Raw genomic sequence first — 27,080 nt, 5'->3', positions numbered from 1 at the left:
ACCCTTAAAAGGTGACACAACAGCTAAGGTTTTGGTCCAGCAAACGTAAATAAAACTCAGCTGAATCCATCATCTTGGTCTTCAAAACAGATGTTTGTGGGATGGAACAATTGCAGCTTCTATTTTTCCTTTTGAATTTCCACTGGATAAAAGAGATCTAGCTCTTATAATGGGAAAAATTCAAGGCTGTCATGAGGTGTTGTGCCAGAAAAGCTGCAGCTGGCTGAGGAAACTATTCGGAAACTACTCAGCACACAGTTCTGTTACATGGCCCATGGACAGGAGCTGACTCGGCATGCAACCTCTTGTTCTGAGCAGCAAAGCCAGAGACACCAAGGGTCCTTGGACGAGCTCCTTTGATTCCCCCAGTCCCTCTGAGCTTGGCTTGCATTATCCCAGCCTTCCCTGACAGAAAATGTTTGCACGGCAATGTGCAAGGCAGGAGGCAACCAGCAGTGCTCCTTGGGCAGCGTCCAGAGTCAAAGCCTCAGCCTAGACACGTTACACCAGGCCAAATAAAAATTATCGTTAAAACAAATAAAAACAAATAAAAATTAAAGCATACCCTGCATAACAAACAGGAACCATTAAAAATGCAAGTTTCTCTATATGTTTTGATAGTTGTTTTTAAAGAAAAACACACCAACACACCTTAGGAAGATAGGTCACTGCGTAATGTGCTTGTCACCAGCCCAGCTCCTCTTCTACAGCCAGGCTACATAAGGCTGTTGGTCATCTTTCACCATGATGTTTTCCTATCCAAATAATAAATATTTGGAGTGGCACAAAAATCATTCTTTCACACTGCAGCTACTTGATTACTTGCCAAGTCTGCAAAATCATGGCTACATTAAGTAACATGCATGTCAAATTTCAGGGATTACTTGGTTTCCTGCTTGCAGAAATGAAGGCCAACCTGAATTTAGCAATTGCATGGGAGTTATTTAAAATCCTATCTCGAAAGGGGGCAATGCTAACATAATTTGCCATTTCCTTATTCAGCTTTTGTGGTGGTAGGCTTGAACCACAACATGCCCAGCAACCCGTTTCAGGGGCACACGAGGCAGTAGCTGTGCAAACTTAGTGTCCTTTTCCAGGCATTCTCTGAAGACATGATGCACTCGCTACTTCTCATGAGTCTGCAAGAAGCTCCTGTGGAAAAGCAAGGTGCTGTAGGAAGCTTATACCAGCACCATGCACATCCGCCTCTCCACTGGAGAGCTGCTACAGGGCTGCAAGCTGAAAAGGACTGAGAACCTGTTCAGTCTTTCACCAAGTCTGCATGACATGGAGCTCACCCAGAGCTAAAGCAGCTTGGTATTGCCCAGTACAGAGTTACTCGCACTATCTGGCACAAGGTAGGTCTTGCAGTGTAAGACAGGAAATTCCAGCAGAAAACCCTCCACTACAGTTACATCTATTGGTAATGTCTTCTCTGCACAGAGAAAACATAGGAATTACAATCTGCCATGCACTGCAACTCCCTGTTTGAAAGCACTGCTCCTTCCTTTCTTCCTTCCTCCGCTTCTCCACAGAACTTTCTAAGAGCTGCTCCAGCATCCTCAGGGGGAAACCTTGCCTCTACCAATGTCAGTGGGAAACCTGCCATGACTCCGATGGGATCGCTATTTCATTCTGTTTTGGGAGGGAACTTTGCCTGAGTGAGTGCTGCAGGCCGTGGTCCAAGACGAGCTCGCCATCTCAGCAGCAGCAGAACTCTTCTCCTTGCCTAATTTCCGTAACAACTCGGAGACAGCAAGGCTTTTTTCTAGTAATTCTAACCATGATAGATGTTCTGGGGAAGTGGAATATTGCCTCAGCAAAGGTGTCTCTGGAGTAATTGCTGAGTTTAATGGCCTTACTTTCCCCAAACAGAGGAATGCACAGAGGCAGTGCTGCCCGCCCCAAATTTGACAATATTTCTTTCGAGTCACTAGTATTACATTTCTGTGGCCAAAAATTCCGATTCTCTTCACTCTTCCCAGTGAAAACCTCTTCTTTGGATAAAGGAGCAGATAACCAGAAAGGGCAGCTCTAGTCAGTTTTATTAATAATGACAGCTCTAATAACACAGTCACCTCCATAATATTTCCATGCATAACTTCACATGCACCCAAACTTTCTTATAAAAGAAATCAAGAGGATTATCTCCTCTACTTCATTTTGCATTTCATAAACTATGAAGCACCTATGAAATTAAGTGACTTGCCTGCAACAAGTAGAGTCTAGAACTCAAATATTCAAAAACTTCAGACACCAGTATTCTGACCTTTCAAAATTTTCTTCCTCCGATTGTTTCATTCTTCTCTTCCTTTTCTTCCTTTTTTTTTTTTTTTTTTTTTTTTTTGTGTGTGTGTGTGTGAGTGAGTGATCTCAGGCCCATTACAATGAGTTATCACATAGGTAGCTGCTTCCCTTGTTAAAACCATTTTTTGATTTAGTTAAAAAACCAAACTTATCCAGGTAAAATATATTTCATGAACATCTACATTAAGGATTACCATAAGCACTGACAACAATTGTAAGAGATTTTACAATGCAATCACAGACTGGTATTTGCAACACTGTAAGGGATTCAGTCCTTCAAATGGTTTACTGGCTCACAGTTTGCCTGCTAAATTTATTAGGAAAATGTTAATCACTTTTGGTTGTTCAATTCAAACAATTTATGTCAGGTCTTCTACAGCTGTCCAGCTGACAGCCAAAACTTGCCATTTGCACAGAAGGATGGAAAATTATTACAACAAAGACCTTTCCAAGCTGAACATGACCTAAGTCATGCCGATACCTCTAGCATTTTAGAGCCATTCCCATTTTTAACAGATAAAACAAATGGACCTTCCAAAGCTTACTTAGAAGCTTTGCCTGCCCATTACTGTTTGGGAGATTAACGATAAGCAGAGATCAGTGCTTCTCTGCAATTAATGGGTAGGCTTTGCAGAAGGTCTTGCAGAAGCCCCATGTATTGTATGTGAACAAATCCATACATAACACCTCCCACCAGCCAAAGCTGAAGCCTCTTTGAGAAAGCTCCTGCTCGTAACTATCTCACTCGCCCTTAGCTTAGCTGACCTGCACAAGCTGCTGCACCAAGAGCTGCTGTATATTTGCCATCGGTGCTTCAGGAGGTGGTACAGAATGGGGATGGGTCCTGTCAAGGCTCTGCAAGGCTGTCTCAAACCGCAAAGTCCAGCATCCTGTTAGGAAAGAAGTTTTTCTGCCTTGTATTTAACCAAAAGCACATCAGGTCTGGTCCTTTATCTCCCATTAAATAAAAAATAATTAAAAAAAAAAAAAACATTTCTTGGTATCTTGATTGCTATAAGATTTGCATTCAAGAGCGTCAATTCAAATGCTTCTTCAATGAACAGGCAAAATTATCTAACTTACCTCACTTCAGTCATGACGCAGTTTACATTACCAACACATAAACACATACAACCCTTTCCCTCTTCTGTTGCTCCCCTATAGACCAAACTGAAAATCAGAAATACACCTGGGCAGCAGCTGTCAGCACTAACCCACGCGCTCTGCGTGGACACACGAGCCTTCAGCTCTGAATCACAGAACCACAGAATTGAAGGGGTTGGAAGGGACCTCGAAAGATCATCGGGTCCAACCCCCCTGCCAAAGCAGGTTCCTTAGAGCAGGCTGCCCAGGTAGGCGTCCAGGCAGGCCTTGAATATCTCCAGAGAAGGAGACCCCACAACCTCCCTGGGCAGCCTGTCCCAGTGCTCGTCACCCTCACCATGAAGAAATTCTTTCCCATGTTAGTGTGGAACTGCCTGGGCTCTATCTTGGGGCCATTGCCCCTTGTCCTGTCCCTGCAAACCACTGAAAAGAGGTTGGCCAAATCCCTCTGTCTCCCACACCTCAGGTATTTATACGCATTGATGAGATCCCCGCTCAGTCTTTTCTCCAGCCCGAACAGCCCCAGGTCTCTCAGCCTTTCCTCACAGGGAAGATGCTCCAGGCCCCGGATCATCTTTGTGGCCCTCCACTGGACTCTTTCCAGGAGATCCCTGTCTTTTTTGTACCGGGGAGCCCACAACTGGACACAGGACTCCAGGTGAGGCCTGAGCAGGGCAGAGCAGAGGGAGAGGATCACCTCCCTTGACCTGGCCATGCTCCTTTTAATGCATGCCAGGATCCCACTTGCCCTCTTGGCCACCAGGGCACAGTGCTGGCTCATGGTCAAAGCTGGAATTAATCAGAATTAATCAGAAAGTCTAAGGCTTCAAGTGCTTTGCAAAGATAATAAACTGTGATGATTTTTCTGCATTTCCAGCCAGCACCTGTATATCCCTTAACAATGAAGGTACCAAAAGGTTTGGCTCAAAGCCAGAGGAAAAACTGCCATCATCTTGTGAGTTTTCAGGTTCAGCCCAGATATTGTGTATAAAATAAGGGCCAAGGGGGCTATGGAGACAAAGCCTCTCCTTTCCTGTGCTGTCTTATGGTGTAAGACAGGAATGCTGAAAAGGCCATTTGAAGTGTTTACATAATAAAGCAAGCCAAGGTTTTCAAAATTATGTTGCGTGGCAAGAAGAAAGCTGTCCTCCTAGCAGCCTCAAGGTGAGATGCGTGTTGTCCCCCCCTGCAGAGAAGTGACATGGGATGCACAGGCACGTGCACAGGCAGACCACATTATGGCTTTGTTCAGATGCAGTTTCTAACCATCTGTGCTTTAGGAACACCACTTACTGAGCAATCCAAGGAAGAGTGCCTATTCCAGCAGAGCTCAACCCTGCAGCACAGACTTCCCTTAAACAGGAAGAAGACTGCAGCTCCCAGCTCAGATCGATAAGGAATTTTTGAACCACTTGCCAAAACCTTACATATTTCTAGTACTTCAGTTCATGAGCAGCAAATCAACACAATTTTTTATTTTTATTTTTAAGGAAAACTGGAAAAGGGGACTATGTGGCACCAAAGGAGACTCTCTGAAGGACATAACAGGGCAAAGCCAAGCTTTCTCCTCTGCTGAAACCCTCCAATGCAACAGGGATATTATCTTCTGGTTTGTAGATATAAGACAGTCGTGGCCTTCAAGCTAGATGTTGTTCACATGCTACCCACTGGAAATAAAACACCACATACTAACAAATATTGTAATTCCATAAAGCATAAGAAATTGTGCAATAATGCTATAAAAATCTGCTATACTAAAAAAACAAGGTAAGTAATACTTTCAGTACTAACCTAAAAGCACTCCATAGTATTGCACTTGTACAGATTCATGAAAGCTTCAAGATTTTTTAATGCTTTCATAAAAGCAAAACTAACAGATACTGCTGAAACAATAGTATTATTCAATCTTCATAATAATAACTAAAAAGCCTTATGAAGCACAGGAGCAAGCAGCAATGAGGCTGGGAACTAGAAAGCATTAGGCTTCCTATTATACAATTAAATTGTTAATCATGTCATGTACTCAGTATTTAATCTCTTTAAACCAACACTGTAGTATGATAAGTAATAAATTTGTTTTTATGAGAAAGCTTCTGATGTATCCTTGGTTGCCAGGAATGAAAACTGTGTTTATGGAGAAAGTAATTTACAGCAACAGTTTATATGAAGCATAGAGCTTTAGGGATATCCGGCCATATGAACAGCAATCCCGAGCAAACAGCGAGAAACATAAATATCCTAAACTATAGAACACCAATACCTTGGCAAAATTATATGCAAGTCATTGGTCTTTGGCATCACCAGCATTTCTGTGACCAATCTGATTCCTGCAGGATCCACAATTATACTGAACTGCTTATCCCTCTGATACTCCACAAGCCTTCACCATCCCTGACACAACTCTAAAATTTGTCTAGAATAAGAAAATTAATGCAAGCCATTCATGCATAAATGCAACATTCCTGGCTGCCAGTTTACAACTCTCTCACCCAAAACCATACCAAAAATAATCTGACATTGAATACAAGTGATTATTACCCAAAAACAAAGTCCCAGCCCACACCAGAGCTCTGGGACCCAGTCACTTTTACGACTACTTGTCCTTTTTTAACAAACCCTAACACTAACAAGGATGCTAATGTAATAAATGCCCAGATCACTAATTACAGCTAGCTCAACTAAAAAAGTTGAACACCACTCTTCTTCGCAGCCCAACCTGTATCCCAAACCTGAGGGCCATGAAAGATTTAGCAAGCAACACAAAGTGACTCTTCCATTTTCAGAACTTAAGCATACTCAGCCATAACTCCAGCCTTACGGCCCTTGATCAGCAGCAGGTGCACAAAACTAAGCTGGCACCTTCCCCCCTAGCATCAGCTCTCTCCCCAGAGTGCTTCCTCACCCATACAGAGGGATGGGGTCTGTGTCCTCTCCTCCTTTGCACCACCTCACTGCCAACACCTATTAAATAGCCTGTAGTCCCTCCTACCAAAATCAGCTCTCATCTCACCCTGATGGCCCCTGAATTCTTCCTAAGTTGACGGCCTTCTTGCCATGGGGCAGAGAAGGTGGCAGCTGTGGCACGCAGCATGGGCAACAAACAGGAGGAACTGGAAGCCATCGTGCAGCAGGCAGGCTACGACTTGGTTGCCATCACAGAAACTTGGTGGGACCACTCTCATGACTGGAGTGCTGCAATGTCTGGCTATAAGCTCTTCAGAAGGGACAGGCAGCACAGCAGGGGTGGTCGTGTTTTGATATTGTGGAACTCGAGGTTGAGGTAGGGAATGATAAGGTTGAGTCCCTATGGATCAGCAGTGAGGGTAGGATGGCTGGTGAGGGGCCTGGAGAACAAGTCCTACGAGGAGCGGCTGAAGGAGCTGGGCTTGTTCAGCCTGGAGAAAACGAGGCTCAGGGGCAACCTTATTGCTCTTTACAGGTACCTTAAAGGAGGCTGTAGTGAGGTGGGGGTTGGCCTGTTCTCCCACGTGCCTGGTGACAGGACGAGGGGGAATGGGCTAAAGTTGTGCCAGGGGAGGTTTAGGTTGGATAATCAGCTGCCCAGGGAAGTGGTGGAGTCACCATCCCTGGAGGTCTTTAAAAGACGTTTAGATGTAGAGCTTAGGGATATGGTTTAGTGGGGACTGTTAGTGTTAGGTCAGAGGTTGGACACAATGATCTTGGAGGTCTCTTCCAACCTAAAAATTCTGTGATTCTGTCATCACTTCAGACCTAAAGCATGGGGCAACTGTCAGAGCCTGCCGTGTTGACTGTTTGGAAGCTATGGTAATTCTCCGTGCATTTCCACACGCTCCCAGGCCTCGGGTAGCATGATTAATAGCCCTTTCTCACAGCTCTGTATGAATGGGCAGACACTGACAGTGACAGATCGTTGTGGTTGGGATTCTCTTCATAGCTACCAGGCTTTGAAAAGTTATAAATCCTGTGATTTCTTTAATGCTCAGGTAAGACGCGTCAGCATCTCTGCCTCTAATAAGAACCTACAGTTACAACTTCATGCAAGTAACTCATCTGAGCAAAGAGCCTTTAACAGCCTGGTCAAATACTGAGCAGGGTGAGAGCTAAAATAAGGGCAGTCTCCAGCTAAGTCATAAACGTTTCATTCTTTTAAAGGAATTTTTAAACCTAAGAGCACGTAGGCCAGAGCTGCCCATTCAGAAAGAACTTTGAGCCTGTCACATCCCCTTCTGATCCTAAAAAGCTCTGAACTCTACTAAATCTGAATTCCTAGAGGCCTCCTGATAGCTAATAAAGACAAGTCATTCATGCTATACTGTAGAAAATCAAGGTTTGCTTTCAGGTATCTTCTCTCCTCTGAAATCCTTGGAAATTCAATTTCCATGTCTGATTAGCATCTCTGCCCTCACGCTGCACTGTTTACAGAAGCAGTCTTCATTACACAGTTATACCTCTGTGTTTCTTCTGCTTCTGAGTATACATTGTGCATTTTGATGCCTCAGTCTCTCTTTTGCTGGTTTGGGTGAGAGATGCATGAGCACTCTGAAGAGTCAGCCTACCTACTATCTTTGTATCCATTTTGCTCAACTATATTTATGACCCAACTCTTAAAATTCCTTTCCACAAAACATTTCCAAAATACCTGAAATCCACTAAATCTTCACTGGTGCAAGTGTGAGCAGCCTCTGGTTCTTAGAAGTAGAACTGACCCTGAAAGATCATGCAGGCTTGAAAGCATGTCGGTTGCAGTGCTACTGATGAAACTGCACTAGAAAAGCTGGCACAGCACAGTCATCTGAACAAGACTGGAAACTCAGAAGTAACCTATCCCTTTTATACTTTAAGCTTAATACCTAACAAGTTGATTTACCTTTTCTTCCTTTAATTACTCTTCGCATCTTCCCCAAACAACAGACTTGCACTTGGGCACATCTCAATGCCCGGTCGGCATTGCAGCATGCCAGGGAACCTGCTGGGCAACTGAGAAACACACTTGTAAAGAAGCTCTTGGATGGTTTCCTCAAAGCAGCACTTGTTATTCAACATGTGTGCCTCCATGGGGGGTCAGAGGGCTGACTGTACTTCCTAGGCCTCAGGCTGCCTAGTTTTGTGATAAAACGCCATCTTCGGGCATTTCCAGACTGGGAGCAAGGCCAGGCCCAGAAGAGAGCTTCCTGCCTCAGCAAGGCCTCTCTCTGACAGATACTCTGCTTCATAGGTGCACCCTGGCTTGAAAACCCAGCATAACCAGACACATTTGTTGCTGTTATGTGTAAATAGTGAACTGGAGCTGCCTGCACTAATAGCCCATTATTTATTTTTACATGAATTGCATTTTAAAGTTTCTTGTTTGATGATTTGTTTTGATGGACTTGATCGTTTTGATAGGCTTCAGCCCCTGATAGGAACTGACAGCATTCAAAATTGGCCATGGCAGGTTCTGTCTCTCATAGCACAGTTCCTGGGTGATAAAACCTTGGGAAAAAAAGTCTCGGTAAATTGTATTTAAAAAAAAAAAAAAAAAAGAATCCTCCATCTTCCAGTAAGCTGCAAAATATTATCTGTGCAGCAGAGTTTAAGGGATGCGTGCTGCTACTGCAAGGTTGAGCTCCATCAAAAGTGACCCAGCCTCTACATTTCTTGTGACCAAGCCAACAAAGTCATGGATTTGGTTCAGTAAACAGTACATTACAACCAAAGCATGCACTGAACGCTACTTAAACACCCCAAGAGTGATGTTCCATGGACAACAGCAGTTTTGGGGGCAATTCTCTCATTTAGGGAGGCCACGAGCCCTAATGGGGTTGCTCTGACCACGCAATACAGCACAAGGACAAAGCAATGGATCGGACCCAGCTTGCATCCAGCCCAGATAATGGGCACCCAACTAGTTTTTTGTCATTGTTGTTTGTTGTTTAAAAAATAAGGAAAAAGAAAAAAGAAGAGAAACCGCAGGGGTTACAGACTCCCATGGAGACGGGAAAAAAATGCATCTCTGCAGAGACTTAAAGGTTTTGGATGCATGGCACTACTATTTATGCTCTCACTCCTCCAGCAGTCAACAAATTATGTTCCTCACAAGTAGCAGCACTTCATAGACAAATGAAAAGGCATGACCCCTGCCCCAAGCAGTTTACAGTGGAATGAGAACACATTGTAAAAGGCAGAGAAGTAGAACAAGAGAATTGACACAGCACAGTGTCAGGAGGGCTGCTGCTTTCATGGCCCAAGCATCCCGCCCTTTCCATCTTTTAAAACACTGGCACAAGCCTTCCGTACCACGCCTGCCCTATTGTCACTACCGTGTGGGTATGCCAATCCCAGCTCTTTCATGAATGATTTTCTCCTTTAAATCCCTCTTTTCCTTTACTTGCAACGCTATTGTTTCAGTAAGACCTCATTACATATTAATAACCGTTGACCCATGCATTCTGACTCCAGATAGGAAATACCAGCTACATTGGGGCTGGCAAAATGAGATTTTATTCACAAGTTTTAACATTTCATACATGTTTCCAATTTTGCCATATTTTTTGAAGTAAGTAGAAAAGAAAAAAACTGGCGCTCAGCCAGGCTAACAATCTAGGACTACAACCTAATTTTGTGCCTGCTTAGATTAACCAGGAGTTTGACTCTTCAATTGTCTCCTCATCACCCTGCCAACCACATTTTTCAGCCAGCTATCCTTTCAGTTCTTTTTGTTTCCTCCCGTTTCAAGCAGGAGAGCTATTCACAACCAGTGCAGTGGGCTTAATCACGATGCAGCCTTCTGTGATTAACAGTCATGAAGCTCAAACAAGGATACAGATGATAAGCATATTAACTACCACGTGAGAATTTTAATTATTTCACAGTCTTCTGCTCTGGAGCTCTGCTTGTCATCTCTCACTAAAACAGAATGGACACATAATACTGTAGCTGTACAGCCCTGTTCACTTCTACCACCTACAGCAAAGACAAAACATTTGTGGCTGCAACTCCACACAGCATCTTGTTCTTTCCACTTCTCCCTGTTACCACCCTGCATCATGACCCTGCTAGTCACTCTGGGAAAATGAGCAATATTTGGAGCTCAGACTTTTTTTTGCCTGAACCTTTTATTACCATCCCTTCCTTTCCAACTGTTCTCCATCCATCAATGTACTGCAGGGTTTTTACTAGTTCTGTTAAGATGACCACAAAAGCCACCTTCATTTTCCCAGCTGCTGGGCCCACAGAAGTCTTCCTTTCCAAAGCTGGGCTGTTCACTCAGCTCCTGCATGCTCCATCTTCCATACTGCTCGCTCCCCAGCTCTTAAAGGGTCGAACAACTTTTTGACTTGATTCCACAGATTCTCATCCACTTACAAACTTACAATTCCATTCTGTTTGGGAGTCACCAAACATTTAAAAACTTTCCCTTCTGGGTACAAAGCCCTTAAATAGCTTCCTGCTCACAGCATACTACTGCTTTGTTGATATTTCGGGAAGTCTTTTCATTTTTCCCCCTTCTCTCCGTGCCAAATCAGACTGCTTTTCTGCACCAAGAAGGCAAAAATCTCTCTGCTGTTGGTTCCAGTTTCCTCTGGGTATACCTGCATCTTTAAGTAAAAAAACACAATAGGATACTGCAGACACTACACAGAAAGCAAATTGTCTACATGCTCATACATGCAGAGAACAACTTGACAATAACCAGACACCTCTCTAGAGTATATTGATATTTGCAGTTCTAAAAAAATAAATCATATTTTCTATATTTAGACACCACTAAATCACACTCTTTTCATGGTTCAGTTCATGAAGATGCCCGTAAAGACAAGAACGTAATGTCTTCCTCAAGTTACTGACACATGATTCCAATTACAAAACCTTTCATTGTCAAGCATCAGTTTGCAATTAAACTATAAATATATCTCACACTGAAAAATACATAAACTGGACTACAAAGAGAGGACACGTATTCACAAACTAGTTTCCCTTGAATGGAAACATCCCTTAAACATAAAAAAAAAAAAAAGGTAAAAAGAAAAAATACCTTTCTCAATTACCTGTGCCTGGGAAGCTTCCCTTACTAAGCTTGCATTCCTCCCCACTCCCCGTGTCCCCCAAATTTAAACCTCCCTCCACAAAACAAAACAAAACAAACAACAACAACAAAAAGTGAATAATCTCAGTATGTAAAAGACAAGCGATTTCCAAATGTTAATGAATGCTGGGATTCTTCCAGAGACTGCTGGTATCTCTGGTACCTCCAGTACTGCTTGTTACGTTGCCAATAAAGCAGAATTGGGATGTCTATAGTTCAGATCCTGAGGTAATTCACTGACTGTGAATTTCAAGAACATTGACCAGCCATTTATATGTACAAGCTGGGAGTCCCTCTCCACCATTGCATGTGCAAACACACTGTTTTCAGCTAACTTTTTAGCCAAGTTATCTTTACGTTAACAAGCATCTAATCAGCGACTGCATTTGTAACACAGCTGTAGGTGGAGATGAAGACACGTCCCTCCACCCAAACAACGGATGAGCAGTTGCCTTCAACGGAAAAGAAAAAGAAGTAAAAAATCAATGTGTAATAGCCTATGTCGATACGTGAAATGAGTTCTTTAACCTCTTTCTGACCACTCCATTCTTCTTGACATTTAGCAGGCAGCCCCAGCTTACAGCAGAGGATTGGCAGAGAACGGCTTTTTGGCGGGCACTGACGGCCACGGCTCCGGTATGCTGACTTCTACCACTTGCTCCCAGGCCAGGCAGGCAGGTCTAACATTGTCTTCACGTTGTCTGTTCAAACACTTCTGCACTGAGAAAGAAATAGGTCGGGGCAATCGGTATCTGGCTATTCTCAACAACAGCTTCAAGATTTCTTTTTAAATATTATTTCCTACTCAGACGGCATTTGCTGTCCCCCCCTCCCCAGTATGTTATGCTTCTCAGAAAATCAAGGTCAGCCATTTACAAGCTTCTACTAAAAAAAAAAAAATCCATTTTAAGACTAAAATCCACTTTATCTACTAAAAAAAATATCCAGCTTTAGCAGTGTGTACCCAGTCTTCTGTATAGACGTGACCACTTAAAAAAACTGAAGCTATTTAATACTTAGATCCACTGGGACTTGTATACAAATAAATCCGTCAGAGAGCATCATCTTTATTCTCTTTCTTCCTTATGCTTGGCCATCTGTGCAACCCATTGCATAGCTAGAGAGAAAAACAGAATGGAGAGGGACTAATGTCAAAGGAAAACAGCTATTTGAGAGAAGAGCAGTTGCATTTTGCTGGCAGTAGCACCTTCAGCAAACACTTCTGAAATGAAGGAGAAAGCAATGCTATATTTCAAAGGGGGTTTGCCTCTGCATGACGGAACAGCATACAGCTCTATCTCCAAAACATTTCCACTACAGATCTCAACCACACTGATTTTTAAACTGCCTTCTGTAGAGAGGTTATTCCGTGGTTTCGCACGTCCATATGGATAGAAGAAGGTGGTAAGTTCTTGGAATCAGTGTCAGCTTTTTTCCTCCTCATTACGATATTATCGAGGGGAAAAAAATAGGCTGATTTTAAGCCCTCCATTTTTATGTCATACTCTTAGCAATAAAACTCAGGCACTTGCTGCCCACCTTAAAACATGATCAAAAACAAACAAACAAAGCAACAAAAAAATTCCTATTCCAAATTCCAGTTTTGGAATCTGAACCATAGCCATGCATGGAGTGCCTTCTCGAACAATGGCCAGGTTGTGCAGCAGCAGCAGGTGTCCCCACAGCCCTCATGTGCCCATGGGCAGCAAGACCAACCTGAAAATGCCAGCAATGAGAGAGCAATCCAGCCTCAGCACTAGTGAAGATTTTGAAAGATTCACTGGGACTAGTCACAGCCTAAAACATTAGGGTTTTACTCACCAGGGTCAATTCAACTGTAACGTTAGTCTCATCTCTACTGAGACTGATGAGCATATTTGCACTGCTAATTTATTATTCTTTCTTCTCCTGTACACTTTCCCATTTCTCTTGTTTGAAAGATGCACCAACCCACCAAAAAGGCAGTATGCTTAAGAAAAATTTTCCACAAATCTTAGAGAAATATGAAGTTAGGAAGCTTAATTGGACATTTACAAGTGTTTAAACCATATTTCTTACATTGTAATGCTTTTTTTTTTTTTTTCCCTCAACTAGAACACCATTTGGTGCAGTTCAAGGGTTTTTATTTTCCCCACAAAATCAACTTCTTCATTTAAAACAACAGTTCATTTTTCACATATTTATACAGCATCTCAAGGACCACATCACAGCAGGGACAAAGACAGCAAGCTGTCTCCATCAACAAGTGCTCTCTCAAAGAAGCACTAGTCACACAGAGGGTTATCTTTTACAGAGCACAAGGTTTCTCTGCAGAATTCGCCCTTGGAAATCTGTTCCCCATTCCTCCTCAGCACAAATAAAACACAACAAACTGCAGAGACCATCTTTTCCCTCTCCTTTAAAACTAAACCCAGCTGTCAAGAGACAGCACAGAGCATTAGGCTTTAAAATCGTGAGTCACTTCGGGTCCATCTTCCTCGAGTAAATTCTTTCTGGATAATTTTATTTTAGATGGAAACTAACATCCTCTAAAAGGCATGGAAGGAGCCCAAACCTCCCCAAAACTTGCCTGTTCTCCAGGGAGGGAATGGGCGCAGGAAGATCAAGACCCATTCTCTCTATGCCTCCTGCCTTGCCTGACAAAAGTGCTCCCCTCGAGGGGTCCTGAATCCCCAGAGACCACAGTGGTGCAGAACACAATCTTCAGCATTGCACAGATTAACCTCAAAATGTGCTATAAATCATTAAGATAAGAAATCAAGAAGGAGCCCCATGAGGAGCTTGCTACCCCCACAAAATGCAACTCCCAACACAGGTCTCAATTCAGGAAGCTTTTTAAAACACACACCTATTTGGTAGCTTCCTCAGGAAATAACAACATGTGGGGTGGGACAGAGAGGGCTTGTGGGCTTGTTTGGGGGGAGGGGGGAGAGGATTTGTTTTATTTTCACTTTAGGATGACAAGCCTGTAACAAACTGATAAACGCAGCCTCAACAAAAGAAGTCATTAGGCTCCAAATTCTTAATGAAGTGCTTGTTAAATCTATATTGCGTCTAGATCACTACATGTGGCATTATAAATAAGTTAAATATAAGAGCAACACAAAGAAGATGGTCTGGCAATTAAGCCCCTGCTTCCGTTTGCAAGCTAAACTGTGAATCTTCATCCAGACAGTTATCTTGCTGGAATATAAATTGCCATTGCAGAAGCAGCGAATATCTTTTCCATATAAAACAAACCAACCTTGTTACATACATGAAATATTCCAAGTTTCCACACTGTCTCGCACTTGTGAGGGCTTCCAACAGATTGTCATTTCGGTATTTGAAGCCACAAAATAGGAATTTATCTAACAGTAATAAAAAAAATAGAAAAGATTGTTTCTTTACTCTGTAATTAAAGAGTAGTTTTCCACAATTGTTGTGGTATTAAGTTGCAGGTTTCACTGGGGTTAGCGTCAGCCTTATTAGCCCTATTTCAACTGCTTTAGGAACAATAAATACAGACATAATTTCCCCACAGCCCAGTCTAACAGATCCTAGATCTTGCCCTGCTGATACGAGATAATGGATGAACAAGCAAAAGCACAAAGGAGAGGGGACATGCAGGAAAACTGCTTGTCAATCTTCAAAATGGTTTCATTACCACTTTTTTTTTTTCATTACCACTTTTTTTTTTTTTCATTACCACATTTTTTTTTTTTTTCCAAAGGAGACTCCTACAATAGAAGACGTGCTGACCTACGATCTAAAAACTGCCACAAGTTCTCCACACTCCGCTGTGGAAACAACCTTAAAAAAGTCAAATGTGTGTGCAGCCAACAGGGAAGTCACCTGCATCCATCCGTGGGCTGTGCTTGCTGACTCCTCAACCTTTGTTTGCCACAGTGCTTTGTTTTCACCCTCACGGTTTGCCAGCTCTGAAAGGCATTTTGAGTTCCACATCACATGCAGATTATGAGCAATTATTATGGCACCTGTAATCCAGACACATTTGATATGGCTTGCACTACCTACAGTAAGATGAATGCCTAAGGGATCACACAAGGTGACCTGACTGCAGCCCTCCCACTAACGTGATAAATGATGCCTGTAAATGAGGTCAGAATGGGAGAAGTTTGGGTTTGTAGGAAGCTCAGGCACCGTTGTATTCTTCCTATCTGCTACACTTACCTTTATTATTCAAAGATAAAAAAAAAAATAAGAAAACAATTGTTAAGGGTTATGTGCCATATGTGTTGCAACAGAAATGTGCAAGATGGTTTCACATTTCAGCCCTAAATCCTGTCCCGTGGCTGATGGCTTCTCCCAGGCTGCTGCCCCCAGCCACAACTAAGTGCCCTCTCTGGTAGTAAAAGCACTCCTTGGGCTCACATGTGCTGCCTGTGCTCGTGGCTAGATGCAGATAGAAGTCTGCTGTCCCATGCATCTACTATTGAGTAAAGAATTCCCCAGAATCTGGAAAAGATGCTTTTTTGTTGACCCCTTGTTTGGCAGAGTTGCTCAGGTTTTCATGAATAAGGTTGTCCAGGCCTTGATGGCCAAACACCAAACATTTTTGCTCCTGGGTTACTGAAAACATGAAGCCTTCAACTTGCATCTCTTCTAAATAAAGCTGGGGAGGAGGGGTGTCCTGTATTTTGTCACAGACGAAAGCTATACTCAGGAACATACACTTAGGCAAAAGTTGTTTTTTGTCTAAAAATATTCACCCAAAGACCACCAATCATCTTCCCCCCTAAGCCCTGGGAATTTTGCAGCTCCTTGACTTTGTGGTGACAGTGATTTACTGTGTCAAAACCGGTAACTTGAAAGTTTTGTAAAACCATTTTTTTTTACAGTATCATTGTGTCCTCTGCCTAACTGATGTTCTCATTTACTGTGCTCTGTGACCCCAAATTCTTTCTGTAAATAGCCACTTGCCAAACCTACCAGCACTTCACATGGGAAGACATTAACGTTCGCTGACTACCCTATAATTATTCTCTCAAGCTGAATGTGTTCCTTGATAACGGTTCACCAGCCGTGATCAGCCTCCACAGAAACAGCCTGTTTCCAGTGGCTGGCTCACACTTCTCAGTACCAAGCATGAAAAACAAATAAAATAAAATTGCAATGTATAAACAACATGCAACTTTTTGCACTTTTACTTCTAAATATAAATTAATTAAGGCATTCTGAAAACAAGGCATCTCCTCTGTAAAGTAGGAAGGAAAAAGGAAGGACTTTTTCCTCATGCTTTGGCCTGTATTATTTTCACACTGCTTTCCAAAACAAGCCAGCCATATGTATGTAATCTATAAAAGCCTGAGTCATCTTGTCATACGCTATTCATCATGACCTAGCATTCCAAATGAAAATTGCTTTCAAACTAACATGAATTAGCTCTTTTGTTCCTAAAAGTGAGAGACAAGAAATTATTCACTCTTAAAATGACATTACCCAAACATCCTCTAGAAGCTAGCTATTCCCAAATCTCATCACTACCTAGTAATGCAAACCAATTAGGAAGTCATTTTAATTCAGATCTAAATGCTGCAGAAAGTAAAGAAAATCTATCTGAATAAAACACATAGATTGTGCAATAATTTCAGCAGTCATAGACTAAACACTGAACGAACATCTGTGTTTCCCTGGAGTCTGCCAACCCAGGAGGACCAAAAGGCTCAAATAAGGCTAGAGAATAATGTCAGCCTTGGAATCCGAATTCATATTGAATTCAGAGCAGATTCAGTGGGAAGCAGACTCAGGCCTGATTTCCAGGAATGCTATTCTTCACTTTAATTGGTGCTACATTCAATTCCCTGCATCAACTGCGTCCTCGAGAGTGGCCACATTCCCATGAACGACCTTTCATAAAGCAAGTGCCTACAAATCCCTCCCATTTGCTCCCTCTACAAACACCCAATTCAAAATACCAGTACTTTAAAACATGAGCAGCTTATCAGACAGTGGCATCGGTGGGCTTACTATGCACCTGAAAGGTTTATGACCATAACCAGCTTCTGCAACCCTTCCACAGAATTTTGTTGGGTGCCTTTTGTATAGAAATATTGCATTACTCTGTCTGAACACTTATCCTCCTTAATTCTATTAGCGATGAAAAGGAAGAGGTCCATGCCAAGGAACAGTTAGTATGGGTTTCAAACACCAAAAAAGTCTGCTTTTCTGATCAAAGTAAACAACTCTGAGTGCCCTCATGTCAGCTGTATCTCAGTCCCAAGGTATCCAGAATGTAAAAATACAGTGTGAAAATGGTCTCCCTCTACATTAATACTAACAGTTGAATGAGGTCCAACAAACAGAAATATGGCACAGTTATAGCACAGCCTTTATCAGGAGATATCTGCGGCTCTGCAGTATTTTTGTACACTAGGAGCAAAATAATAATGATATGCCAGACTTTGCCATGAACTCTCTGCTGACATGGTAAACATGGCCTTTTCAAACAGTCTGAGGTTGTTCGGTCCACTTTACTACTAGTGCTGGATTGCTCTTGACAGGTTTTTTTTCCAGTACTTCATCCAATTTAGTTTCAGATGCCTCTAGATAGAAAGTGATTATTTTGCTTGGAAGATAATCCCCAAACTAAAGGCCTCTCAGTGTCCAAGAGGCAATTAAGCCCCACGAACCCTAAAAAAATTCAACCTGGCTTTCTGCTTTTCTAATTTCACCTGATCTGTCTTAATCAGAGTTCCTTTTTAAGTGTGAACTGATTGTAATCAGTGCTTTCACAATAAAGCTTGTAATCCATTAGGAAGTCATCTGTGACCATGCAACTCAGTTTATGTATGACCTTTCAAGCCATCCAATCAAAATTATTCCGAGTCATTTTGGTTAATGTCAGGTCTGACCTGCAGACTAAGGAAGCTCGTTAAGTGACATACTTAACTAAATGCTGACATTTCTCTCTGAAGTGGGAGTATGTTCTCAGAGGGTCCTCTTCCATTCCCACATGAATCACACGTTGCACCGTATGTTTTATCGGCAGCTGTCATCTGCTTTCAAACCACAGCATCAGAGGAGACAGTCAAGGATACAGCCATGGGTGCGTTATAACATTCCCCTAAGCCAACCTGAGGGAAGATCCATCTCCCTCATGACAACTGGCACCTCGAGGCTTACTGTGAAAAGCAAAAATATAACGTGAGGGCAGGGTATTGCAGACTGTGTGGCATTAGGAACACAGACAGAATTCGCTGGACCAGTTTATCATCTTCACTGTAAAATGATATGCTGCTTTACTTAAGCTCTTTATTTACTGAACTTTACATAAAATACATCAGACAGACAATTATCTAATAGAGTTTCCAAATTAGTCTCTTTGAAAGACCTAGCTGATTTTCTAAGAGCTGCAGCACGCAGTGTATTTATTTGTAGAGTACAAAGCAAGCTGCCTGCATTCAACCCACTTACATAACTGCCCAAAATGTCATTAGCAAGTTAAGTGTTTATGCAGGCCGCAGGAATCATAATGCTAAATCAATCAGCTCTGAGAGTGGGTCACCCTATAGCCTAGAAGGAAAGAGTTACTGTCATTCTGCTTTGTTTGCTCAGAAGGACTCTTCTGCTTGGCTAAACCCTAAATGGGCTCAGTTTAACAGCCTGCGCAGTTTCTTATCTCATCCAGCCATGTCCAAAGGACGTCAGCCTCCCATAGCAAAAAAAAGGGCAGCCAATTAGCTATTGTGAAGGACACTGGAATATCATCCCAATCAAAGTAAGGATTACTAAATTCCCACGGGGAGGTTTTGCATCTGAAGAAACCCCTCAGTTGGGCTGGAAGCACAGAAGGGAGCCAGGACTCCCTGGAGCCTGGTTGTTCCCAGCAAGCCCAGATAAAAATAAAGAACACACAAGCCTCCACCAGGAAGCCCAGAACATGCTGTGATGAGAGAGGAACCTGTGGAGCTAACCCAAATAGACAGGCAGAGAGCAATTACTGTGCATAGTTTTTAATTTCTGTTTATCCTGCTCTTGTAACACTGTTACCCCCTTTAAACTTCATAAACAAGCATCTGCATTTCCTTCTAACTACTTTGATTTACAGCTGATTTCCACTTAAAACCAAAGCCCAATGGACTCCCACGCTCTTCTCTAAAGCACTGCACCCCCAAACAGCTAAGCTGCAGCTGACAGCATGGGACACGCCAGCCCCTGGTCCGTATTGAGAAGGTCTCGGGTGCACCGTGGCATCTGGGTGAGCTCCTTGTTAATGGCACAGAAGCCAGCAGAGTGCTTGCATCCCAAGAGGCTGTGCAGTTTCTAACAGGTAAACTGAAGCAGGAAACTAACTGGCCTTGTAGATGGGGAATTTTCAACCTGTAAAGGAGTGCAGGAGGAAAAGCTTCGGTTAAACACCACACAGTGCTTATAAGGAGACCTTGCCACAGCTTGAATGAAATACTGCAGTCACACGTAGCTGCTGATAAAGCCCACTTGACAGCTAAGAACACTGCAAAGTAATAACAAAACACAAAGCCAGCTGGCTAGAGTGGAATTTGCATGCTCCTGCTAAACACAAAAGGAGTTTGCACTGTCTTTATAGTTTTCAAGGAAGTGTGAGTGTTAATACACAAAGGAGCACTTATTGTAGCTTGCTGCTTAACAAAAGCATCTTAAATGTAAGCTATTCATATATTCCTGAGATAGGAATACAGCAGGGTTAAAGCTTGCCCCAGCATGTTGGGTGCCAATCTGGATAAAGCAGAGGAGGATGTTCTTGAGGCTCCGTCACGTTTGTGGCATCCCTTTCCAGCAGCCCTGCCAAAAGAGTCTTCCTGCCCTTTATAACTATCACTGCCTATGTGCCAGGCCACTCAAAACACTGCCCTCAAAGCGAGATATCACCATGCCCTTCCCAGGCTCGCTCGTCCTCAGCCCCTTCATCTCCAGGGATGCCATTTCCATGGCTATCCTCAGGCCCGTTGCCCTCCCTGAGCCCAGCAGAGCCAGCAGTGCATGGCAGCTCATCCTGCAGCTTTTCCTCCCTGTCTGCATCCCATGCAGCTCCGTGCAGGGACCTCCTACCCACCCTGGCCATGCCAGAAGACAGCCTGGCTCAGAAGCCAAAGCCAGCCCTGGAGCATGCAGCTGAACCACCCCAAAACACAGCCTCTGCAGCCCAAGCTGCAGCAAAGGGCACTTACTCATCTGTGCCCCCAGGGCTGCTGAGGCCACATCTCCATTTCTGGGAAAGGAAAGCCAGGAAGAAAGCACTATTTCCAAGGGAGTATTGCTACACAGAGGTGCAGGTTAACAGTACCCAACTAACACCTAACAGAGCCCTCTAAAGTAGTAAGAGGAAGAGAGGAGAATGAGGACATGTAAAGGTCAGAAAGAGACAGAAAGAAGCTGGGAGGACAGAGGATAAGAGGTATGTTTGCTTAGCTGGGGAAACACAAAAGAAGGGCAATAGGAAGTTTAATATCAGCCCTCTGAAACAGAAGGATGCTTCTCCAACCTGCCTGGGAAGCACTTCCCCTCTCCCTGCAGCATTTGAAGTACTCGTTTCTTTTCTCTAATTACCACCAACAGGCATCTGCTGCTGTTTGCGTCCTCTCTCTAATGAGCAAAAGCAGCAGCCAGATCTGGCTGGAGCTGGGGAGGAAGAACATGAGCAAGGAGATTTCCTGGAGCTTGGTCATCAGAAGCACGTGCTCCTCAAGGAGACCAGAACTGTCCCACAGGCGGGGAAACACAACGGAGGGCAAAGAGATTACAGCAACAAGAGTTTTCAGAGAAGGCAGTGAGTACGGATGGGTACATCCAGAGCTAAATCCTAACCTCCACCACGCAGCTCGGAGGGAGCTGCTTCAGTAGAAAGCTGCTGGAGAAGCAAAAGCAACTGCTGCCTTTTTGGCTGCCTAACGTAGGCAGGGGTAAATGCACACACAACTCAGTCTGAAGCTGGCATATCCAATAGGCATACCCTATTCCCAGGTGCAAACATGGGACTCTTAGAAGTGTCTCTAGTCTGTAATGTAAGTTTAAAATGACATTTCTGGTTTGCCAGCTTTAAGACAGCCTCACAAGGCACAAGATGCCCGGCGAATTATCCATCTTGGCAGAGAAGCAGAGAAAAGATTGTTAGAGTCACTCATTCAAAAAATTAGTTTTTAAGCTTCTTTGCAAAGACAGAACCAGAAAAGATATGTAAACCAGTCTTTGAAAAATGTAACAACTATCCCATAATATTCTTCAAAATGTACATTAGCATTAACGTCACACACCTGGCAGGGAAAACAGAGCCCTCTAACAAATAAACAATTAGGAAAAGCTATTACTGACCCTGACAAAAAAACACAGATGGCGAATTCAGTTCCAGCAAGTCTGATAAAATGCTGCAGAGTCCATACACGGAATTACTCTTTTTTCCATTTCACGTCATTTAGACCATCAGCCCTACACAACAGATGTAAAATATTTGCCTCAGAAGACAATCTCTTGTAATACATGCTAGTAGGAAAACACAGACTGAGGTTTTAGGATAAATGAGATGTTCAGGATTTCCTTTTACTTTATTAGATGCCTAAACCTGAATAACCTGAGATATTTCCTCCACAGTTTGAGAAGCTCCTGCCTTGCCCTGGCGGGAGTTTAATTCAAATCCTGCAGTCACCTGGGGTAGGATTATTCCTGTGCTTAGGAGGATTGTTAGTCTCCTCCTCACTGTTACTAACATTTACTGTGAAGTACCTACCAAGTCCATCATCGTTGAACTCTTTGCCCACAGAACTACAGCAGACCACATAACCTAACTGAAATGCTCTGCCTGCATTTGTCCCCTTCCAGTCACAGCAACCCCGTGGCACTCGGGCTTACTACCTGAGCCCAGGCACGGGTCCTGTTAGCAGCAGATAGATGCCAGAGACCTGAACCCTGCGGGTATCAAACAGGAGGAGCTGCAGGTCATAGTGGTATCAGGCTTCTGTCCTATCTCAAGTCACTTTTACCCAAATAGAAAGACTTCTGGTTATCGTCATTTCAAAAATATCCAGCTTGGTGTGTTGTATCTTGAATGTTTGCATAACGTTCCTCTAAGATGATCGCAAACCACATGCACACTCAGGGCAGTTTCATCTTGTTCCGACAGCTTTTACGAGTGACATTGAAAAAGTGCACGGAGATCATCTTGCTTGGGTTGAACCACTTCATTTCCAAAAGTAGACCAAGGTCAAGAGACAGATTCTTTTGTGTGGGAAAGCAACAAGAAAGAAACAAAGTGCAACTATCTACCTCCCTCTACTCCCAAATGAGCAATGTCTAGCAAGAGACACCTCTGTGACATTTTATCCAGAACACCCCCATTTGCTCGTCTAAGGCCTCCACAACCCCAGCAGAAAGATGCTGTTGGATGTAAATATTTGGCTTTGGGTGGCTGAACAGAAGTCTTCATCACCACTAACTTCAAACCTGAAGTTAGTCACATAAGTGTTTCAATCACATAAGTATTTGGGGAATGAAATCCATCACACTGTGAATCCTCCCCTTTTTCCCCCCAGAACATCAGAACTGTCAGCGAAATAGAGGTATTTGTTGTTCTGCAATGACACAACATGCTCAGAAACAGACACGAGGGAGTGCTATAGCAGAACACTTGTCTGCACAGAGGACAGTCAGTGCCAGACTCTGGCTCCTGCTCCAGGTGCCTGACACTTGGAAGCGCATACCCACGGGTTGATTAGCACCAGGCAGTAAAATTACTTACCTGGAGAGGTGATCATTAGAGGGCTTGGCTCACTGAAATAATCCTCTCCTGCACAGTGAATGCATTCTCTGCTTCTCAATGGCAACAGTTGTGATTGCTGAATATAAGAAACATTCACAATTACAGCTGGATTGCAGCCATGCCCTCTGGATACGTTCTCTATGAAGGACAAGGCTGCTAATTTGAATTGCTACAGCTCTAAAATAACAGTAGTCTTTCGAGCAGAAGCTTCTGATGTGTTTCACTACTTCATGCTTTTGTTTTAATGCCAGTTTCACACGAACCACACATCATACCATTGGGATTCAAAACGGTTAGTATCTGCTGTTTGGTTTATTTAGCAGAGCTGAGCACCTTTCCTCAAGGACAGACACGTGCTGCAGACCCAATGTTTCTCCAAAACAAATAAGATCTATTATAAAAAAAATAAATATTTAGAAAAAACATGTTATTCATTTTTACAAAAATTGTAATCCGTATCTGAACTGTAAAGACATTACCCTCAAAGTTACTGGGTCATTCCAGCTTACTTATGCATGTTAAAGTTTGACTGGCATGAACCAACCACAGCAGCAAAGTGTTACCTTAAGACATGTACACTTCTCATTACCCCAATTAGCCCAGTCTTAGGGCTTCAGCTGACTCTTCTCTTCCTGAAGTTCTGATTCCACAGCCTAGAGGGCACCCTCGCTTTAAAAAAAAATAAATAAATTAACAGACGCAGTGGAGATGTTTCTACCAACACACCTATGCATCAAAAACCTTTCTGAAAAATACAAAATCACGTGAGAGATTTCTGTTATGTTCATGAATTCTTCATAATTATTCTTGATTATGAAATGAATGTAAAATCAAGGACCATCTCAAAAATTTGTACTTTTAAATAACATAAAACAAAGATGGATTTGCTTTCCAAAACTGTCAAGCATTGCTTGATAATTCTCAGTTATCCCCAGTATTTAAATGCAACATATTAAAGTGCAAGAGGACTATCACCAAGGTGAATGCTGTACGTCAGAGATATGGTTAGACACGTCCAAGGTTTTGCTTCAGCAATATTTTCGCTGTTTCTAATCCAAAGTTTTCCCTGCTTCAGTTTCATATCACTGCTGTTAGCTACTGTTGACAAACTCCTGCTCAAAGGAAGAGACGGCATGGGTAGGAGGTGAACCCAATTTTAAAGATAGTTCCTTGCTAACCTTCAGAAAAGTATCTGGGTCACAGCAGGATTTGTACGTACTCTGCCAGAAACGCTGGTTTGTCTTTCCTGTTGCACACCAAATTTCCTTCTCCTGAGCAGCTCTAGGTCCTTCTCAGCACTCCTGCTTTCCAAGCAGCTTCCCCTTTCATGGAGTATCTGTGTTTTGAATCATTTCCCACCAAATGCGTCGGCTTGTATTCTTCCACCCTGAATCTCATTTTATTTCTTGAGCATGTTTTTAAGCTCTCTAGAAACACAGTTTCTACTTCACATTATTCCTTTGGCTTGCCATGCAGCACGAGCACGTTAGTGCTGCTGCTGAATGAAACCAGCTCTGCTGTTCACCTCCTCTTTCCTACAGTGACAGCGTTGAACAGCACAGGGCATGTGGTGGAGCTGGTCCTGGGCAGGATGTGGCTCATGACACAGGCTGCTCAGCCTGGGAAGGAGGACCTGCAGTCTATATGGACATCACTGGGTATTTTTCCGCGTCCTACACATTGCTCTTCCCCACTCCTTCCCTTGAGCTGCCGTTTGGCCCCACTCACACCCCTGGAGGAGCCAAACTGAAGGCTACAGCCCAACGCTGCAGGCCTATCTCTTCATTGCAATGTGGTTCCACCTTGTCCTACAGCCAGCACTTCATCCCCTACTCATGTAATTTGATCTGAAGTTTTGATCCAATGTGCCTGGCAGAATCTGTCCTTTCTAAACCAATGCTGTTTATTGCTGCCTGATCTTCTCCAGACTTCCTTTCTCCCAGCTCCGAGCCAAGAAACTGCCTCACCGCTGCAGAGGTGTAAGCATTTCATGACTGCTGGTTTTGTTCCAAGCCCCTTCTCTCTCAGCACCTCCTCTTTCTTTTCACCCAATTCTCCCCTGGCTCCGTGCAGTAATTATTTATGGTTTAACATTAAGCATTTCCGAGAAGCAGCCGCACGGGGTAATTTGCTTTGCAGGTTTAAGAAAGGCGGGATGCTCCAGGCCGTTAACATCCTTGGGCTACGGGGCAGTCAGAGGCCTGGTACCAGCAGGAGCACAGGTTGAACGAGCTCTTCCCACTTGTGCCACCTCCACAGACTCATCGCAGAGCCACAGGAGGACCCTGAGCCTGGGGAACCTTCCCCGAGGGGAGGCCAAGCCCAGGAGGAGGCCTTGCCACCACTCTGCCTGCCCAGCACACCCCCAGCCCAACAGACAGCTGCCACCAGGCACCCTCGGGACTCGCTACGGCTGCTAGAGGTACGTCTCCATGGGTTGGCCAAATCCTCATAGAGCCCCTGCTGAAAAAACCCAGAGCCTCCTTCCCCAGTAAATCTGATTGTTTGGAAACTGGGGCAGATGATGCGGGCAAAAGCCGGTCTTTTTTCCACAAGGGGCTTTTCAGATACCCATAAAGTTTTTCCTGGACTTTTTCTCTGAGATCACTTCATGGTAATAACTACATCTGGAAACAGTAATGACAGCTTTTACTACTTCTCATTGCACTGAGGTGTTTGTTTTGTTGTTGTTTTTTTTTCAGTTGGTTAAAAATGTGGTTGGGCAGGTAAAGGGGGGGACTAAAATGTAAACTTTTACACCATACAGAGTCTGTTCTCACTGTGCACATAAATGCTCCTGATGACAATCAGGGTTATTGTTCATGTGTTTAAAGGGAAAATGACCTTGCTTAGAGGAATAAAAGTGCTCTTGAAAAAAATAAGAAGTTAACAGCCACTAGAAATACTGCAACCAGTGCAAAGAACGATTCCAGGAGTGATGGCACAACAAATTCACACAGCTTTGGTAAAAATGAAGTGTCTCATTCTGAGTCTCAGGTTAGTATGATATTTGCCACATTTTTATTCTTCCTGATTAACAGGGTAATGAAAGACTGCTGAAGGCCAGTGCCAGTCTGTGTTAACCACGGGGAGCACCCCTCAGGTCTCTGCTGGCCATGGCTCTGCTGAACACAAGAACCATTTGCATGCATCTGAGCTCGGCCCAGAACGCCTCCTCTTGCCAAGCCTCATTTATCAGTTAGAGTAAACAATAATGTAATTTCAAACAAAATAGTCTTTTGACCTAGTAGCTGGAGTATTTCACCTAATAGCTGGACTATTTTCCACGATTATCTGGCAGCACCTTTTAAGACCAAGTTTAGTAGAGAACACACATTTTCTTCACAAAATAGTCATCTTTAGGCACTTCTATTTTGTTTCTAAGAAGAGTGTTGGCCAAGTATTCAAGTGCAGACAACTGGCACATCCCCAGTAAAAATCAATGGAGCTCTGCAGCTTTACTCCAGCTAAAATCCCCACAGATGTAATTTACAGCCACGTTATACATTGTATTGGTTAGTGTGCATTGCTTTGCATTAACCACAGCAAAACAGGATGAAGAATTGCATTATCACTGCTGAGAATAACTGCATCCTATACATCTCCCCAGTCCTCTTGCTCTCACGTATCTCTTAAACATACAGCTTTCCCAAAGTTAACTCGCAACATCTGCTATGCTCATTTTCTTCTAAAAATACGTGGTAACCACATTTGTTGGCCTATGCTATAGAATAAAGTGGATTGCATAAAATTTTGCCATTCCCATGTAAATACAACTGTTCCATCTCCCCTGAAATATTAACTTCTAATCCACGTTTATCTGAATCACAAGACTCAGTCCAATAATTTATGCCAGCTCATAGCAGTTACTTGGAAGGGAATTATTTCAGC

General features: G+C 43.2%; 1 protein-coding gene across 4 annotated transcripts in view; it reads right to left on the bottom strand.

Moving 5' to 3' along the window:
- PLCL1 (phospholipase C like 1 (inactive)) overlaps nt 1-27,080 on the bottom strand; it is a 181,701-nt gene that overhangs the window by 90,728 nt on the left and 63,893 nt on the right. Inside the window, exon 1 of one of the 4 annotated variants that reach the window (XM_072040585.1) lies at nt 3,073-3,129. The exons of the other annotated variants lie outside the window; for them this stretch is intronic. Within the exon in view, the coding sequence (XP_071896686.1) occupies nt 3,073-3,114 (42 nt within the window). The 5' untranslated portion in view covers nt 3,115-3,129. Of the gene's footprint in view, nt 1-3,072; nt 3,130-27,080 lie in introns of those variants that run through there. 4 annotated transcript variants of the gene reach the window in all.

The sequence above is a fragment of the Anas platyrhynchos genome, chromosome 7, assembly GCF_047663525.1.
Source record: "Anas platyrhynchos isolate ZD024472 breed Pekin duck chromosome 7, IASCAAS_PekinDuck_T2T, whole genome shotgun sequence".
Lineage (NCBI taxonomy): Eukaryota > Metazoa > Chordata > Aves > Anseriformes > Anatidae > Anas > Anas platyrhynchos.
Note: the sequence above shows the minus strand (reverse complement) of the source record. Positions and strands in the feature narration are given on the sequence as shown.